This window comes from Nycticebus coucang, chromosome 6 (genome assembly GCF_027406575.1).
Source record: "Nycticebus coucang isolate mNycCou1 chromosome 6, mNycCou1.pri, whole genome shotgun sequence".
NCBI classification, from domain to species: domain Eukaryota; kingdom Metazoa; phylum Chordata; class Mammalia; order Primates; family Lorisidae; genus Nycticebus; species Nycticebus coucang.
The window spans coordinates 42,530,459-42,548,286 of NC_069785.1; the positions used below are offsets into that span (position 1 = coordinate 42,530,459).

The 17,828-nt window shown below is 40.3% G+C and overlaps 2 protein-coding genes across 4 annotated transcripts in view; both read left to right on the forward strand.

The window, feature by feature from the left end:
• The window catches only part of KNL1 (kinetochore scaffold 1), a 77,711-nt gene that overhangs the window by 11,927 nt on the left and 47,956 nt on the right, over window positions 1-17,828 (forward strand). For all 3 annotated transcript variants that reach the window (XM_053595845.1, XM_053595846.1, XM_053595847.1), the window contains 4 exons: window positions 3,277-3,330; window positions 7,540-7,579; window positions 11,766-11,825; window positions 16,636-16,697. In XM_053595845.1, coding sequence (XP_053451820.1) covers window positions 3,296-3,330; window positions 7,540-7,579; window positions 11,766-11,825; window positions 16,636-16,697 — 197 coding nt within the window. In that variant the 5' untranslated portion in view covers window positions 3,277-3,295. The remainder of the gene's footprint in view (window positions 1-3,276; window positions 3,331-7,539; window positions 7,580-11,765; window positions 11,826-16,635; window positions 16,698-17,828) is intronic.
• On the forward strand, window positions 3,890-4,400 carry LOC128589033 (heat shock factor-binding protein 1-like). Its single transcript, XM_053595906.1, has one exon. It carries the CDS (start codon window positions 3,919-3,921, stop codon window positions 4,147-4,149), a length of 231 nt encoding a protein of 76 aa, XP_053451881.1. The 5' UTR covers window positions 3,890-3,918; the 3' UTR covers window positions 4,150-4,400.

Consider the following 17,828-nt stretch of genomic DNA (forward strand, 5'->3'; position numbering starts at 1 on the left):
GGGCATCCAAACTGTGGCCCATGCAAATTATTTGAGGACTGTTTTGCTTATCTGCAGTGTTGGTTATTGCAAAAAAGTATGTGTACACATTTTTGTGTGCTCGTCAGCTTTTGTTAGGGTTTGTGTATTTAATCTGTGGTCCAAGACAACTCTTGTTCTTCCAATGTCCAGCAGAAAAATAAAAGATTAGACATGGCCCTGAAGACATGAAGAGTTTCTTCTCAGTATTAAAGGAAGCCACTGAAGGATTTTAAGTAGGAAATATCTTAAATGTGATTTATGTTTGTTTGTTGTTTTTTTTTTTGAGACAAGGGTCTCACTATGTTGCCCTTGGTAGAGTGCCATAGTATCACTGTTCACAGCAACCTCAAATATTGGGCTTAAGTGATTCTCTTGCCTCAGCCTCCCAAGTAGCTGGGACTACAGGCATCTGCCAAAATGCCTGACTGTATTTTGTTGCAGTTGTCATTGTTTAGCTGGCCCAGGCCGGGTTCAAACCTGCCACACTGTGTATGTGGCTGGCCCTGTAACTGTAACCACTGTGCTACAGGTGCCCAGCTGAGATTTATGGTTTTTTTTTTGGATTTTAGCCGGGGCTAGGTTTGAACCCGCCACCTCTGGCATATGGGACCGGTGCCCTACTCCTTGAGCCACAGGCGCCGCCCGAGATTTATGTTTTAAGAAGATAACCTCCTGCTGTGTGGGAGGATAAGAGCAAAAGTGGGGATACCAATCAAGTAGATATAGCAGGATTCTTTGTCAAAGATTATGGTATCTTGAACTATTGAGCAGCACTGACGATAGAAATGAGTAAATTAGAGATATGTCTTGGAAATAGAACTACTAAGACTGATGATGGATTGAGTAGAAGTAAATAGCTGTTCATACTTGCTTGATTTTAGAGGGCAAGTTTTCAGAGTTTAACCAATAAGTTGATGTTTGCTATTAGTTTTTCATTTGTTTGTTTGTTTTGAGACAGTATCTTTCTGTTGTTCAGCTATAGTGCAGTGGGATCATCATAGCTCACTGCAGCCTCAAACTCGTGTGCTCAAACAGTCCCTTTCCCTCAACTTCCCAAGTAGCTGGAACTGCAGGCCTGCAGCACTATGCCCAGCTAATTATTTTTGTTGTTGTTGTTGTTTGTTTGTTTATTTATTTATTTTTTTGAGTCATAGTCTCAAGCTGTCGCCCTGTGTAGAGTGCTGTGGCATCACAGCTCATCACAGCAACCTCCAACTCTTGGGTTTAAGTGATTCTCCGGCCTCCGCCTCCCAAGTAACTGGGACTACAGGTGCCTGCCACAATGCCTGGCTATTTTTTGGTTGCAGCCATCATTGTTGTTTGGCAGGTCGGCTGGTTTCAAACCCGCCAGCTCAGATGTATGTGGCTGGCGCTTTAGCTGCTTGAGCCACAGGCACCGAGCCTGTTTGTTTATTTTTTTGAGACAGAGTGTCACTATGTCACCTTCGGTGGAGTGCCATGGCGTTACAGTTTACAGTAGTCTCCAACTCTTGGGCTTAAGCGATTCTCTTGCCTCAGCCTCCCAAGTAGCTGGGACTACCGGTGCCTGCCACAATGCCCAACTATTTTTTTTTGTTGCAGATATCATTGTTGTTTTAGCTGACCAGGGTTTCAAACCTGCCAGCCTCCGTGTATATGGCTGACACCCTACCCACTGAGCTATGGGCACTGCCTATGGATAATTTAGAAAATTTTTTTGTCAAGACAGTGGTCTTGCTGTGTTGCCCAAGCTGATCTCGAACTCCTGGCCTTAAAGATCCTCCCACCTCAGCCTCCCAAACTATTAGCTAATAGAATTCAGTGATAATAAAAAATAAGCAGACTTTTATTTCAATTTGAAGTTCAGGTTTATTATGAAGTATTGTTCCCTGATTTGGCTTTTCTTAATGTATGACGAAAGCATATAAAATAAGATATTTTTCAGGTACCTATTTTCCTTACTTATTGCTAAGAGTGAGAACATTGATTTTGACAGTTTATGAACATTGTTATTAATTTAGTGATGTGATAGAAATACTAATGTACTGTAGTTGAATCAAAATTTCTAACTTGTTTTTTAATCTGCAGTGGTGTTTTTTCTTACCCAGAGGTTAGGTTCTAAAGTTAATGCATAGGCTGGGCACTGTGGCTTATGCCTATAATCTGGAAGGTGGAGGTTGGGGGATTGCTTGAGCTCAGGAGTCCAAGACCAGCCTGAGCAAGAGTGAGACCCTGTCTTCACTAAAAATGGAAAAACTATGTTCAGTGCCTGTGGCTCAAGCAGCTAAGGCACCAGCCACATACACCTGAGCTGGTGGGTCTGAATCCAGCCCTGGCCCACCAAACAACAATGATGGCTGCAACCAAAAAATAGCCGGGCATTGTGGCAGGTGCCTGTAGTCCCAGCTAAGTGGGAGGCAGAGGCAAGAGAATTGCTTAATCCCAGTTGGAGGTTGCTGTGAGCTGTGATGCCATGGCACTCTACCCAGGGTAACGTCTTGAGGCTCTGTCCTCCCCTCCCCCCAAAATGGAAAAATTAGCTGGGTTTTGTGGCGGACATCTATAGTCCCAGCTATTTGGGAAGCTGAGGCAAGAAGATCGCTTGAGCCCAAGACTTTGAAGTTGCTGTGAGCTATAATGCTACAGCACTCTACCTAGGGCAACAGAATGAGACTCTATCTCAAAAAAAAAAAATTTAATTAAAAGTAAATAAAATTAATGCATAAAGCAAAAGTCTGATTCAGTAATTAAGGGGGCAGAAACAGACTAATTGAGGAAATTTCAGGTTATGCTTCTTATTTCATATTCTTTCCAGGGTAAAACTCACTTAGTGAAAATTCAAGCATAATCAGCTACATTATTTAAAGTGTTATTTGTAAGTCTTAGTTTTTTTTTTGCTGAATACTTATAGCCGAATTTTCCTAAAATAAATATACACGTGGTACAAATCCATTGTATTTAGATATCTAATTGACTTGTGTTTTGGGATTGAATTATATAATCCATAAACTTTTATTAACTAGGCCAATTTTTATTTGAATCAGTAAAGTTCAGATCATCTGGATCAGAGTGAGTCATTATTTTATCTTAATTTTCCAGAGTATTAATTACCAGGAATGGCTTTTATATCTACAGTAATGTATTTTTTTACTTTCCTGTTTCTTATTTTCCCTCAGAAAGTAACCCTAAAGTCACAACTATACTCTTAAGCTCATAATAGATTGTAATTGCCCTTCTTTTTTTCTTACCTTTTCTAATTTTGTGTATTTGTTACAGAAAAAAATTTTCTTCCAGGATGGATGGGGGATCTTCAGAGACTACTGAAGAAAAGTAAGTTCTTTTAATACATCTGGAAATGTATTAAAAGAATACATTTTCTCAATCAGAGAAAGCTATTTTTTCAACTAGTAAGTCCTATTCATGATTTCTGAAATCTTTTTCCATTGTTCAGGGAAAAGAAATGAATGTAACAGAATCATAACTTCCATTGCTGTATATTTATATAAGATCATTTAGAGTCAAAATTGAGAGGGACATTAGATACCACTTCCTATCTCTTCAATTTAAGGATAAGAAAATTTTAGCTGGGCCCCATATAGTGGCTTATACCTTTAATCATAATACTATGGGAGGCAAAGGTAGGAGGATTACTTGAATTTAGGGCAAGACCAGTCTCAGAAAAATGAGACCTCCATCTCTACAAGAAATAGAAAAATTAGCTGGGCATTGTGGCAGGTGCCTGTAGTCCCAGCTACTTGGCAGGCTGAGGCTAGAGGATCACTTGAATGAGCCTAGGAGTTGGCGTTGTTATGAGCTAGGCTGATGTCCTGGCACTCTGGCGTAAGGCGACAGAGTAAGACTGTCTTAAAAAAAAAGAAAAAGAGCCGAGACATCGCCGCCAAGCTGGGAACCGGGGAGATGGCCGAGACTGACCCCAAGACCGTGCAGAATCTGGCCTCGGTGGTGCAGACCCTCCTGCAGCATATGCAAGATAAATTTCAGACCATGTCTGACCAGATCATTGGAAGAATTGATGATATGAGTAGTCGCATTGATGATCTGGAGAAAAATATCGCAGACCTCATGACACAGGCTGGAGTGGAAGAACTGGAAGGTGAAAGCAAGATACCTGCCACACAAAAGAGTTGAAGGTTGCTAATTTACACTGAAATCTGGAACACCTTTTTTCCAAGCCAAGAGAAGATTGAATGGCTTTTTGCAACTAACTACTATGTGTAGACAGGTTTTATATTATAAAATGTGTGTTCTTATCACATACTATATGGTTAGATTTTAGAGTGATTTACCCCCTAGTTGCTTGAACATGGTATCTTCATATCTTGGACCTTGGTCAGTTGTGCTATTAATTATTAAACACTAAAACTTTGGCAGTTCCTACAAAAAAAAAATTGTCAAATTTTTTAGTGTATTTTTGTGAAGTCATTTTTTTCCTGCCATTCCTTTTATGGTAGTTGCTCTTTGGTAAAAGGCTGTGTAATTTTTTTAATTAAACAGTAAATCCGTCAGTCGTAGTTAGCCCTGGTGAAGTGAGACATTGGTAGAATTTAGGGTTCTTCGGTTCTCAACACAAAGTGACCACAGCTAACACAAGACAGTGTGTTGGCAATACTTTTCAAATGGCTAAAAACATTTAAAAATTGTTTATTAACAAATAATCTGTCACTGCTTTGTGCCAAAACTCAGAATTAAAGTTCCTGAGGTCAGTTGCTAAAGTCAATGAAAAGTAACGACCACCACTTTCCTGTGTTAGAACTTAGTTAAAATACAGAAAATAACAGAATAGCCTGCTGTCATGAGGTGTTCATTTGTTAGAGTTTGCATGAGATTCTGATACTTCAGTGGGACCCTGCATAACCATCTACAATGGTTATAAAAAATCTGGAAGGATTTTAAAACTGTTACTCCATCTTTTCTTTGAGTGAAATAGAGAAAAAAGCTAAAGAGTCATATTAAGTCTGCCAGTTGCTTGGCTAAAAAATGATAAACGGCTGATGCAGAGGCTCAGGTTTTTAAGAAGTACTCTTTGACATGGGCGGCGCCTGTGGCTCAGTCGGTAAGGCACCGGCCCCATATACCGAAGGTGGCGGGTTCAAACCCAGCCCCGGCCAAACTGCAACCAAAAAGATAGCCAGGTGTTGTGGCGGGCACCTGTAGTCCCAGCTGCTTGGGAGGCTGAGGCAGGAGAATCGCTTAAGCCCAGGAGTTGGAGGTTGCTGTGAGCTGTGAGGCCATGGCACTCTACTGAGGGCCATAAAGTGAGACTCTGTCTCTACAAAAAAAAAAAAAAAAAAAGAAGTACTCTTTGACAAACTATTTCTTACCAAAATTCTTGCAGAGTAACAATTTCATTATTGATCATGGAAGGCGGGGATAATAACTCTTGCCACTCAAAAACGCAGTGTCCAGTAGGCCAGGCCCAGAGGTCAATACTGATGACCTGGAAGGCAATCCACGTGATTGTCACCACAGAGTGATTTTATACAACAAAAACTAGAGAAATTGTAAGAGTTGAGGAATGGTATGGTCCTTGATAGAGGGAAACTTGATGAAAACAGCAGATTTTTTCCCATATGGCCAGTCTTGATTATATTGCAAATATATGATTATAGGAAATAATTTGTTCTATTTATAAGTTATATGAGGCACAAAAAAAACCAAAAACGACTGAGGTGTTTTTATAATAAAATGAATTCACCACTATTACTACCCAACTATAAAACCTCCTTTGATGGGTCCAGTCATTATGCTGCAGGGTTTAGCCCCTAAATGTCTCTCAAGCTGGCTGTGACCAGACTACCTAAAACCTGAGGGCAGGATTTATTGAGAGCCTCATAAATGGCAAATGGAAATGATGTTGCTGGTTGCCATGGTAGGAGAGTCAGGGCGTGAGCAGGAGTTGGCTTCCTGATATAACAGGTTTCAAAGGCAGCCCCCCTCCCCCCAACCAAAAATACCTGCTGTGAATAAAGGTGCCTGAAATCCTGCTAAAAAAAAAGAAAAAGAACGAAAATTTAAGCACAGGAATTGGCATCACAATATAGTGGCTTGTTTGCAGCCTATAGATATAATGTTTCTGGCTTATAAGTGGTGCTTTTGTTTTGTGTTTAGAGATATAGGGCTTTGCTGTGTTGGCCAGGCTGGGTTTAGGCAATCTTCCCCCTCTTAGTCTCTGAATAGCTGAGACTACACACATGCACTATCATGCTGGCTTTGGCATACATTTGGGGTTTTTTTGGAGTTTCTTTCTTTCTTTCTTTCTTTTTTGAGACAGAGCCCAGGCTATTGTGTATTGACATCAGCCTAGGTCACAGAAACCTGAAATTCCTGGGCTAATGCACTGCTCCTGCCTTATACTCCCCAGTAGCTGGTACTATAGGCCCAATGCCCAGCTAATTTTTTTTTTTTTTTTGACCATGGCTGGGTTTGAAACCCTCCACCTCTGGTTATATGGGGCTGGTGCCCTACTCCTTTGAGCCACAGGTGCTGCTCTAATTTTTTTTTTTTTTTTTAACTTGAGCAGTCTTGAGAGTTGATAATTTTTCTATTTTCAGTAGAGACAGGGGTCTTGTTCTTGCTGAGGCTGGTCTCCAACTCCTGAGCACAAGTGATCCTCCTGCCTCAGTCTCCCAGAGTGCTAGGATAAGAGGTTTGAGCCACTGTGTCTGGCCATACAAGTGTTTTTTAAATTTTGAATTAGTTACCAAAATTTCAAAGTCTCAAGATTTCATACAACAATTGGATTTTTCTACTATTTTTGAAAAATTAAGTGTGACAATGATAGGCTATATTAGTACAACTAACCAGAGCAGAGTAATGAATTTGGCCTTTAAATGAAGCAGGAATTCTCCAGGTCATTATGGTCTCAACCCTACCTATTTTTCTTTTTTTTTTTGTAGAGACAGAGTCTCACCCCATGGCCCTCGGTAGAGTGCCGTGGCCTCACACAGCTCACAGCAACCTCCAACTCCTGGGCTTAAGCGATTCTCTTGCCTCAGCCTCCCGAGTAGCTGGGACTACAGGCGCCGGCCACAACGCCCGGCTATTTTTTGGTTGCAGTTTGGCCGGGGCTGGGTTTGAACCCGCCACCCTCGGTATATGGGGCCGGCGCCCTACCAACTGAGCCACAGGCGCCACCCCCCTACCTATTTTTCTTACATGTAACAAATTATCTGTTTGGCCTCATAGACATTTGAATTTTCAAAACCCAGTCTAAAAACCACACAGTAGGAAAACCAAAACTGGAGTTTCTTGATTTATTGCCCATTTATCTTATTATTATGCTCCTATAAATATGGTAAATTATGTTATATTAATTATATATCAAGAGACAGACTTGTAGTACACAATATATGTTTTAAGATACTGAATTTTAATACCAAGTTGATATTCTTATAAGGTTTATTCCCCAGAATGCTAAATGAACGTGATGACCAGTTTTAAAGCATGTAAGAGGTGCTATGATGGCGTTTGAAAATTCAGTCTTACCAATGTGAACATGATTTATTTTTCCTTTTTCAGTGACTTTACAGAGAGACCTGTTAGAAGACGACATTCCTCAGTAAGAAAGACATTCTTAAATTAGTATTTGTTAACTTTTATTGAATGATAAGTATATATCACAGTAATTTTGACTATGGCTTTACCGTCCAGTTTCCTATTACTTTCTGGATTTCCTATTACTCTCTGGATAAAAACTCAAATATTTAACCTGGTCCACAATTCTGGAAATATGCTAAATATAACAGCTTTATATACCAGATTTAATATATTTTAGAATATATTGGTATTTATTATATATTAGTAATATTTAGTATTAGTATTTAGAATATATTAGTATTTAGTATCATAACCTAATACATTTTGTGCTTAAATAAGTTTGGATTGGATTTTTATCTCTTATAACAGCTTTGTATACCAGATTTAAGAGATAAAAATCCAATCCAAACTTATTTAAGCACAAAATGTATTAGGTTATGACACTAAATAAGCCGAAGATAGGGATAGCTTTGGGTACAGCTAATCAGGGGTTTTAATAGCATCACCAGTATAAGGATTTACTTTCTTTTTTTTCTGCTCTAACTGCTTGTTTTGAGTAATCTCTATTAGCAGATAGGCTCTCTTCCTGGAATTACCATGGTATAACTAGATCTCCCTACTTCTAAGTTCAAGTCCTATGTGAGAATAGTATTCTCTAATTAATAGGTATATTCTTCAAATAATTTGTATATATCATCCTGCTTATCAATGACCTTTGGTAACTGGAGAAATTGTTCATCTGAAATTTCCTTTTGAAGAAGTGTTTTGAAAAAAAGATAGCTTTTTTTTTAAATGTTTGGGTATTTGGCTCGGTGCCTATGGCTTAAGCGGCTAAAGCACCAGCCACATACACCTGAGCTGGCAGGTTCGAATCCAGCCCGGGCCCGCCAAACAACAATGACGACTGCAACCAAAAAATAGCCAGGCGTTGTGGTGGGCGCTGTAGTCCCAGCTACTTGGGAGGAAGAGGCAGGAGAATTGCTTGAGCCCAGGAGTTGGAGGTTGCTGTTAGCTGTGATGCCACAGCACTCTATCCAGGGCAACAGCTTGAGGCTCTGTCTCAAAAAAAAATAAAAAAAAAGAAATGTTTGGGTTTTTCTTTGGCCCCATATCATATATAGACTTAGTTTTACCTTGTAAATGAATATTTAAGTCATTTTTATTTGACATATCAAGCAGAGATACTGTATTCCTACAGAATTTTTCTTTCCATAATTCATTGTGATGATTCTGTACTTCATAAAATTTAGCTATCTGTTCTTGCAGAGATAAAATTTTGATTAACACTTATACCTGTGATAGCTAACACACTTTAGAGTGGCAGGGGAAGTCCACACCGAACATATCATGGTTCAACTTTAGTGTGTTACAAAACTGATGATGTGTTTTGCATTTGTACCAATATACTTAACTATACTTAAAGCTTGTTGAAAAGTATAACTTAGGGGCAGCACCTGTAGCTCAGTGGGTAGGGTGCCGGCCACATACACCAAGGCTGGTGGGTTCGAACCCAGCCTGGGCCAGCTAAAATTGACAATAACAACTGCAACAAAAAATACCCAGGCATTGTGGTGGGTGCCTGTAGTCCCAGCTACTTGGGAGGCTAAGGCAAGAGATTGAGGTTGCTGTGAGCTGTGACACCATGTAACTCTACTGAGGGCAACGCAGTGAGACTCTGTCTCAAAAAAAAAAGAAAGAAAGAAAAATATAACTTAGAATAGTAGCTTTAGCTGAGAGATTTTGCTGGTGCAAGATATAATGAAAAGAAATGAGAGTATCTAGATCTGTTAATATTATTATTATTTTTTTTTTTTTGAGACAGAGTCTTAACTATGTCACCCTTGGTAGAGTGTATGATGTCACAGCTCACATCAACCTCCAACTCCTGGGCTTAAGTGATTCTTTTGCCACAGCCTCCCAAGTAGTTAGGACTACAGGCACCCGCCACAATGCCAGGCTATTTTTTGTTGCAGTTGTCATTGTTGATTTTTAGCTGGCCCAGGCGGTGTTTGAACCCACCAGCCTCGATGTATGTGGCTGGTACCCTACTCACTGAGCTACGGGCAACACCAGCATCCTACATCTTTGATAATTCATTCTTTCACAAGTTCTATATCATCTAATGCCTCCCTTTTTTCCTGAGTGTATAAACTGTAAGTTGTTTCAATGGCATTATTTTTAGGTCTTATGATGCTCAAAAGAATTGTCTTTGCTTTTACTTTTCATCTTTTAATGTCTGCAATATAATCTTTTGTGATTCTCCTTTTCTTTTTGAGGAAGAGTCTCACTTTGTTGCCCTGGGTAGAGTGCCATGGCGACACAGCTCACAGCAACCTCAAACTCTTGGACTTAAGCGATTTCTTGCCTCAGCCTCCCAAGTAGGTGGGACTATAGGCGCCTGCCACAACACCCAGCTATTTTTAGAGACAAGGTCTCACTGTGGCTGAGGCTGGTCTTGAACTCCTGAGCTCAGGCAACCCACCCTCCTTGGCGTCCCAAAGTGCTAGGATTATAGGTGTGAGCTTTCGTACCTGACTCTTTCTTTTTCTGAGGCAGTCTTACTCTGTCACCTTGGGTAGAGTGCCATGGCATCATAGCTCACAGCAACCTCAAACTCCTGGGCTCAAGTGATCTTCTTCAGTCTCCCAAGTAGTTGGAACTACAGATGTCTACCACAACACTCAGCTAGTTTTTCTATTTTTAGTAGAGACAGGGTCTGACTCTTGCTCAGGCTGGTCTTAAACTCCTGAGCTCAAGCAATCCACTCACCTTAGCTTCTCAAAGTGCTAGAATTACAGGCATGAGCCATAATGCCTGGCTGGAACTTTCCTTCTAATTTAAAATAGTTTTGGTCTTTATGAGTGTTATAATATTGATGAGTATTGACTTTCTTTAATGTTGTTGATATTGTAATATCATAAAGCAAGCAAATCATCTTACCTTTAGCAGAAACAAGATAATATTGCAATTCCTAATTTTTATTTTTAAATTTTATTTTTAAAAAATCTGTTTTCTTCCTTTTCTTGGTCTTCTTTGGTATGATAGGTTGTTAAGCAGACAGAATTAAAAAATACTGTCAAGCCATGCACCTATTCACAAATTTCACTTCAAACAAAACACAGTAACATTGTTACAAGCTGACAGCAGACTGGTATACTTGACCCCCATAAACTCTGGCCAACCAGCTTCTTGCAGTAGTGGCACCAGTCAGGTGTGGGAAGTTAGTACTAAATCCTAAGTACAGCAGCCAATTTAGCCTTATTGCTTGCTAGTGTTCTAATTGTGCCATTCAATCTAGGATGATTGTTTCATTGAAACTTACTTCTTTGGTATTTTAAATATGTTCATTAAAAAAATAAAAATTGGGCCAGGTACAACGGCTCATGCATATAATCCTAGCACTCTGGGAGGCCAAGGTGGGAGAATCACTTCAGCTCAGGATTGGAGACCAGCCTAAGCAAGAGGGTGACCCCATCTCTACTTAAAAAAAAAAAAAAAAGAAGAAAGAAAAGAATTATGTGGATGTGGTAAACACCTGTAGGCCCAGCTATTTGGGAGACTGAGGCAGGAGGATTGCTTGAACCCAGGAGTTTGAGCTTGCTGTGAGCTAGACTGACATGTCATGGCACAGCGAGAGAGTAAGACTCTATCTCGAAAAAGTATGTTTAAAAAAGATGAACATGGCTTGGCACCTGTGGCTCAAGAGGCTAAGACGCCAGCCACATACACCTGAGCTGGCGGGTTCAAATCCAGCCAGGGCCTGCCAAACAACAATGATGGCTGCAACCAAAAAATAGCCGGGCATTGTGGCAGATGCCTTTAATCCCAGCTGCTTGGGAGGCAGAGGCAGGAGAATCACTTGAGCCCAGGAGTTGGAAGTTGCTGTGAGCTGTAATGCCACAGCACTCTACCTTGCCTCAGCCTCCCAAGTAGGTGACAGCTTGAGGCACTGTCTCAAAAAAAAAAAAAAAAAAAGAAACGAAAATGTATTAACAAAAATAAAAGGATTTGTTCTATAAAATTTAAGATTTAGTCAAAAGACCGTACTCAAAGACCTAGACGTAAACTTAAGACCACAGCTTCCCACCACTGTATAGAGCTTCACTCAGACCACATGGAATGATAGTGGGTAAATTAATTGGGAAGGTGAAGAGGTAGAGTCCCTCTACTCCTGGTATAATTTGAAATAAACTGATTATTATGTCTAGATTTTGAAACCTCCAAGGAGTCCTCTTCAGGTCCTCAGAAGTGGGAATGAAACAGTTCAGGTAAGTACCTAGTGCAAGTGCTTTATAGATAACTATTTTCAGTGATATTTTTAATAATCAGGAACTTTATTAGCTATATAAAGGTAGAAACATCATAAATTATTCCCAGTTGAATGAGCATACATGTGAGTATTAGATGGACTTACCAAGCAATTGAATATGGTGACATTCATAATTTAACTCCTATTTAATTTTCTAGGCTTTTTTCTTAGCACTCTCACACACAATTCAGAATTGCTTACTATTCCCAAAATAAGACATAAACTAGGCTCAGTGCCTGTAGCACAGTAGTTATAGCTCCAGCCACATACACTAAGGGTGGCAGGTTCAAACCTAGCCCAGGCCAGCTAAACAACTGCAACAAAAAAACAGCCAGGCATTGTGGCGGGCGCCTGTAGTCCCAGCTACTTGGGAAGCTAAGGCAAGAGAATCACTTGACCCTAAGAGTTTGAGGTTGCTGTGAGCTGTGATCCTACGGCACTCTACCGAGGGTGACATAGTGAGACTGTCTCAAAAACAAACAAACAAAAAGACATGAACTAGACAAGACGAGACCTGAAAGTTCTTTACTTTTTTTTTTTTTTGTAGCCAGTTAAATTTAGCTGTGGGAGGGAGGGGCGTACTACGTATACCAACTTTAGTGACAGTATTGTTAATAAGTTCTTATAACCCAGTATCATTAGACTAGCCTGGGGCTGCGAGTTTTTTTTTTTTGTTTGTTTGTTTTGCGGCAGAATTGGAGTCACTTGGGTTGGATTGTAGTGACATCATCATAGCTTACTGCGACCTCAAACTCCTGGGCTAAGTGATCCTCTCACGTCAGCCTCCCAAGTAGTTGGTACTACAGGCATGCACTTCCATGCCCAGTTAATTTTTTGTAGAGAGGAGTTCTTGCTATGTTACCAAGGCTGGTCTTGAACTCCTGGCCTCAAGTGATCCTTCTGCTTCGTCCTTCCAAGGTTCTGGGATTACAAATGTGCGTCCTTACATCTGGCCAGTGAGCCTATAAGAATTTTTTAATGCTGTTCCCTCTATCTAGATAGCTAGTCCCTCATTCTTTTTTATCCTATCATTTTATGATTTTATGAAAAATTAAAAAAAAATTTTATTTTTTTGAGACAGCCTCAAGCTGTCACCCTGGGTAGAGTGCTGTGGCGTCATAGCTCACAGCAACCTCCAACTCCTGGGCTTAAGCGATTCTCTTGCCTCAGCCTCCCAAGTAACTGGGACCACAGGCACCCGCCACAATGCCAGCTATTTTTTAGTTGTAGTTGTCATTGTTGTTTGGTGGGCCCGGGCTGGATTTGAACTCACCAGCTCTGTTGTATGTGGTTGGCGCCTTAGCCTCTTGAGCTACAGGCGCTGAGCCAAAATTTAAAAATTTTTTTGTGAAAAATTTTTTTCAAACATACCAAAAAGTAGAACTTACGGTGTGTGCTCATATATTCATCACCTAGATTCTATAATTAACATTTTTTCTTACTTGCTTTATTATAAATCTATAGCTCCGTAGTCCTCTTCTTTCTTTTTTTTTTTTTCGAAAGAGTGTTTTACTCTGTCGCCCCAGCTAGAATATAGTGGCATCAGTATATACTATAGACTGTGCACTGCACCCTCAGACTCTTGGTCTCTAGCAATCCTCTTGCCTGGGACTGCAAGCATGAGCCACTACATCCAGGAGGCAGCCTTCTTCTTTATTTGGTTAATTCCTGTTTGTGATTCAAGACTCAGCTTTGGTTTCACCTCTCTTAGAAAATCATCCTTTAATAGTTCTATTGTAATTATTTTTTTCTGTCCATTTTAAATTGAGAAACTCCTGGAGAGTAAGAATTTTATAGGGTTTTTTTATGTGTTGTGTCTGGTGCATAGTTGGCTTTCAGTACACTTTGATTGTTAAAATACATGTAGTTTTAGAAACATATAATTTGGCTTCTAATCTTCCTGTTTCTCAAATGCATCAAGTTTTTTCCTGCTTTAAGATCCCTGCATATATTCTGCCTAGACTCATCTCTCCTTTACTCAATTCTTCATCTGGCCAACTTCTAACTAATTGTTCAGGTCACAACTTAAATGTACTTCTTCAAAGAAGTCTTTCCTGATTTTAAAATTAAATACATCTTTTATGGAGTTTTTCTTCATAGCACTTCTCACGCTTTGAATTTTGTATTTGTGTGAATTTTTGTTTCATTGTCTGACCATTAATCTACCCCTCCTCCCCCCGTAGAGTTGGGACTGTATCTGTTTCCTTTACTACTACAGTAGAACCTTTGTAGGTTGACCACCCAAGGACCTGTAACAAACTTGTCAACATACAGAGGTGGTCAACATAAGGAACTAGGCCTACTGTAGGAACTAGGCCTACTGTACTGATACATACATCTGATGCATGTCCAGTCTATGAAAATTAGGTCAACTTAACGAGCTGGTCAATGTAGGGAGGTGGTAAGCTATAGAGGTTCCATTGTATTTTTCCATTACCACCCAGCACAGGATCTAGTGTAGATGTTTTTGTATTTGTGGGTTTTTTTTTTCTTTTTTCAGTTCAGCAAATGTTGAATGAGTAAATAATGGCAGATTCATAGACTGGATCTTGCTGCCAGGGCTGAACTTGAATTTCTGGGCTTAAGCAATCTTCCTACCTTACCCTCCCTAGGAGAGAAATGTTTGCTCTTGTTAAAAAGGAAGGTGCCTGTTGCTCAGTGATTAGGGCACCAGTCACATACACTGAGGCAGGTGAGTTTGAACTGGCCTGGGCCTGCTAAACAACAATAACAACTGCAACAAAAAAATAGCTGGGCATTGTGGCAGATGCCTATAGTCTCAGCTACTTGGGAGGCTGAGGCAAGAGAGTTGCTTAAGCCCAAGAATTTAAGGTTGCTGTGAGCTATGATGCCATGACACTATACTAAGGGCCACATAGTGAGACTCTGTCTCAAAAATAAGTAAATAGGCTCGGTGTCCGTAGCACAGTGGTTACAGCACCAGCCACATACACTGAGACTGGTGGGTTCGAGCCCAGCCCAGGCCAGCTAAACAACAATGATAACTGCAACAACAAAAAAAATAGCCAGGTGTCGTGGCGGGCGCCTATAGTCCTAGCTACTTGGGAGGCTGAGGCAAGAGAATCGCTTAAACCCAAGAGTTTGAGATTGCCGTGAGCTGTGATGCCACAGCACTCTACCAAGGGTGACACAGTGAGGCTCTGTCTAAAAAAAAAAAGGCTCGGTGCCCATAGCACAGTGGTTTTGGCACCAACATGCACCAAGGATGGCGGGTTCAGACCTAGCCCAGTCCATCTAAACAACAATGACAACTGCAACAAGAAAATAGCTGGGCATTGTGGCGGGCACCTGTAGTTCCAGCTATTTGGGAGGCTGAGGCCAGAGAATTGCTTAAGCCCAAGAGTTTGAGGTTACTGTGAGCTGTGATGCCATAGCACTCTACCAAGGATAACATAGTGAGACTGTGTCTCAAAAAAACAAACAAAAAATTATAAATAAAGTTAAAAAAACAGAAGGTGGAGAAGGAAATTAAAGATAGCATGTAATAATGAGAAGATGCTCAATAGCACTGATAATTAAAGAAATGAAATGCTCAATAGCACTGACAATTAAGGAAGTGCAAAAGCCGTAAGAAATACCACCTCATATCCGTTAAGATGGCTATACAAAAACCCCAAAGTAACAAGGGTTGGTGAGGCTGCAGTGAAATTGGAACCCTTGTACACTGTAAATTAATATAAAATGATGCAGTCACTGTAGAAAACAGTATGGCAATTCCTCAAGAAATTAAAAATAGAATTATCATATTATCGAACAGTTCTACTTCTGGGCATATATCCAAAAGAATGAAAGCAGGGTGTTGGCCAGGCATGGTGGCTCATGCGTATAATCCTAGCACTCTGGGAAGTTGAGGGGGGTGGATCCCTTGAACTCAGGATTTTGAGACCACTCTGAGCAAGAGTAAGACTCTGCCTCTAGTAAAAATAGAAAAAAAATCAGCTGGGTGTAGTGGCACACTCCTGTAGTCCCAGATATTCTCGAGGCTGAAGGAATAGGATTACTTAAACCCAGGAGTTTGAGGTTGCTGTGAGCTATGATGCCATAGCAGTCTACCAAGAGTGACAGAGTAAGACTCTGTCTCAAAAAAAAAAAAAAAAAAGTCTCAAAGAGATACTTATACACCCATGTTCATAGCAACATAATTCTCAGTAGCCAAAAAGAGGAAGCAAAGTGTCCCATCAATGGATGAATGCATGAAAATGTGGTGGCATGTATATTATATATGCAATGAAATATTCAGCCTTAAAAAGAAAGAAATTGGGGGCGGCGCCTGTGGCTCAAGGAGTAGGGCGCCGGTCCCATATGCCAGAGGTGGCGGGTTCAAACCTAGCCCCGGCCAAAAACCAAAAAAAAAAAAAAAAGAAAGAAGTTGGCTTGGCTCCTGTGGCTCAAGCAGCTAAGGCGCCAGCCACATACACCTGAGCTGGTGGGTTCTAATCCAGCCGGGGCTGCCAAACAACAATGACGGCTGCAACCAAAAAATAACCAGGTGTTGTGGTGGGCACCTGTAGTCCCAGCTACTTGGGAGGTGCAGGCACGAGAATTGCTTGAGCCCAGGAGTTGGAGGTTGCTGTGAGCTGTGACGCCATGGCACTCTACCCAGGGTGACAGCTTGAGGCTCTGTCTCAAAAAAAAAAAAAAAAAAAAAAAATAGAAATTCTGACACCTAGAATTAAATCAGTGTAAGACCTGATCTTTGTTTATAGCAGTCTGGAAACCAAATCATACCATATATTCTTCGCCCTTAGGAATCCAATGCTTTGAAGAATAAGAAAAACTCTCGACGAGTCAGCTTTGCAGATACTATAAAGTAAGTTGAAAGGAGAAATAATTAAAATGTTACAGGTAGGGCGGCGCCTGTGGTTCAGTGGGTAGGGTGCCAGCCCCATATACTGAGGGTGGTGGGTTCAAATCTGGTCCCAGCCAAATTGCAACAACAATAACAACAACAAAAAAATAGCTGGGCATTGTGGTAGGTGCCTGTAGTCCCAGCTACTTGGGAGGCTGAGGCAAGAGAATCATCTAAGCCCAGGAGTTGGAGGTTGCTATGGGCTGTGATGCCATGGCACTCTACTGAGTTTGATAAAGTGAGATTCTGTTTCTTAAAAAATAATAATAAACAAAATGTTACAGGTAATGCTTTACTGTGTGACAAACCAAATACGTTGGTACTAATTTGGGTAATCTGTATTTCACTTAGATAAACATTAGAGATTTTTTATTTAAGAGGCTATTATTCAGTATTATGTTTAAAAAAGAAACAGGCTAGGCACAGTTGCTCAAGCCTGTAATTCTATCACATTGGGGGCTGAGGCAGGAGGGTGCTTGAGGCCAGTAGTTTGATGCTAGCCTGAAAACATGGTGAGATCACATCTCCACAAAAAGTAAAAAATAAAGTGAGATAAAACTTTTTATTTATTTATTTATGTCTGAAGCAGAGTCTCACTCTGTTCCCCAGGCTAAAGTGCTGTGTTGTAATAGCTTACAGTAACCTCAAACTCCTGGCTCAAGTGATTCCCTGCCTCAGCTTCCCTAGTAGCTGGGACTATAAACAATATGCCACCATACCCAGCTGGTTTTTCTATTTTTAGTAGAGATGAGATCTCATTCTTGCTTAGGCTGGTGTCAAATTCCTGAGCTCAAGCAATCCACCCACTTCAGCCTCCCAGAATACTAGGATTATAGGCATGAGCTTGGCTTAAAATAAAACTTTTTTAAAAAGAGGAATAAAATAATGATTAGGTTAGAGCTCATTAAAAAACCATAACAGATTTTTATGTGCTACATAAATTTTGGTATTTGAGATATAAATAGTATGTGGTATAGCAGAGAGAAAACTGAAATCTAAGTGTTATTTTTGCCCATCTCAACATAGACTATAAATTAACACCAAAAAATTCTAATTGAAAGTTATAGAGTTTCACTCATCTTTATTTTCTCT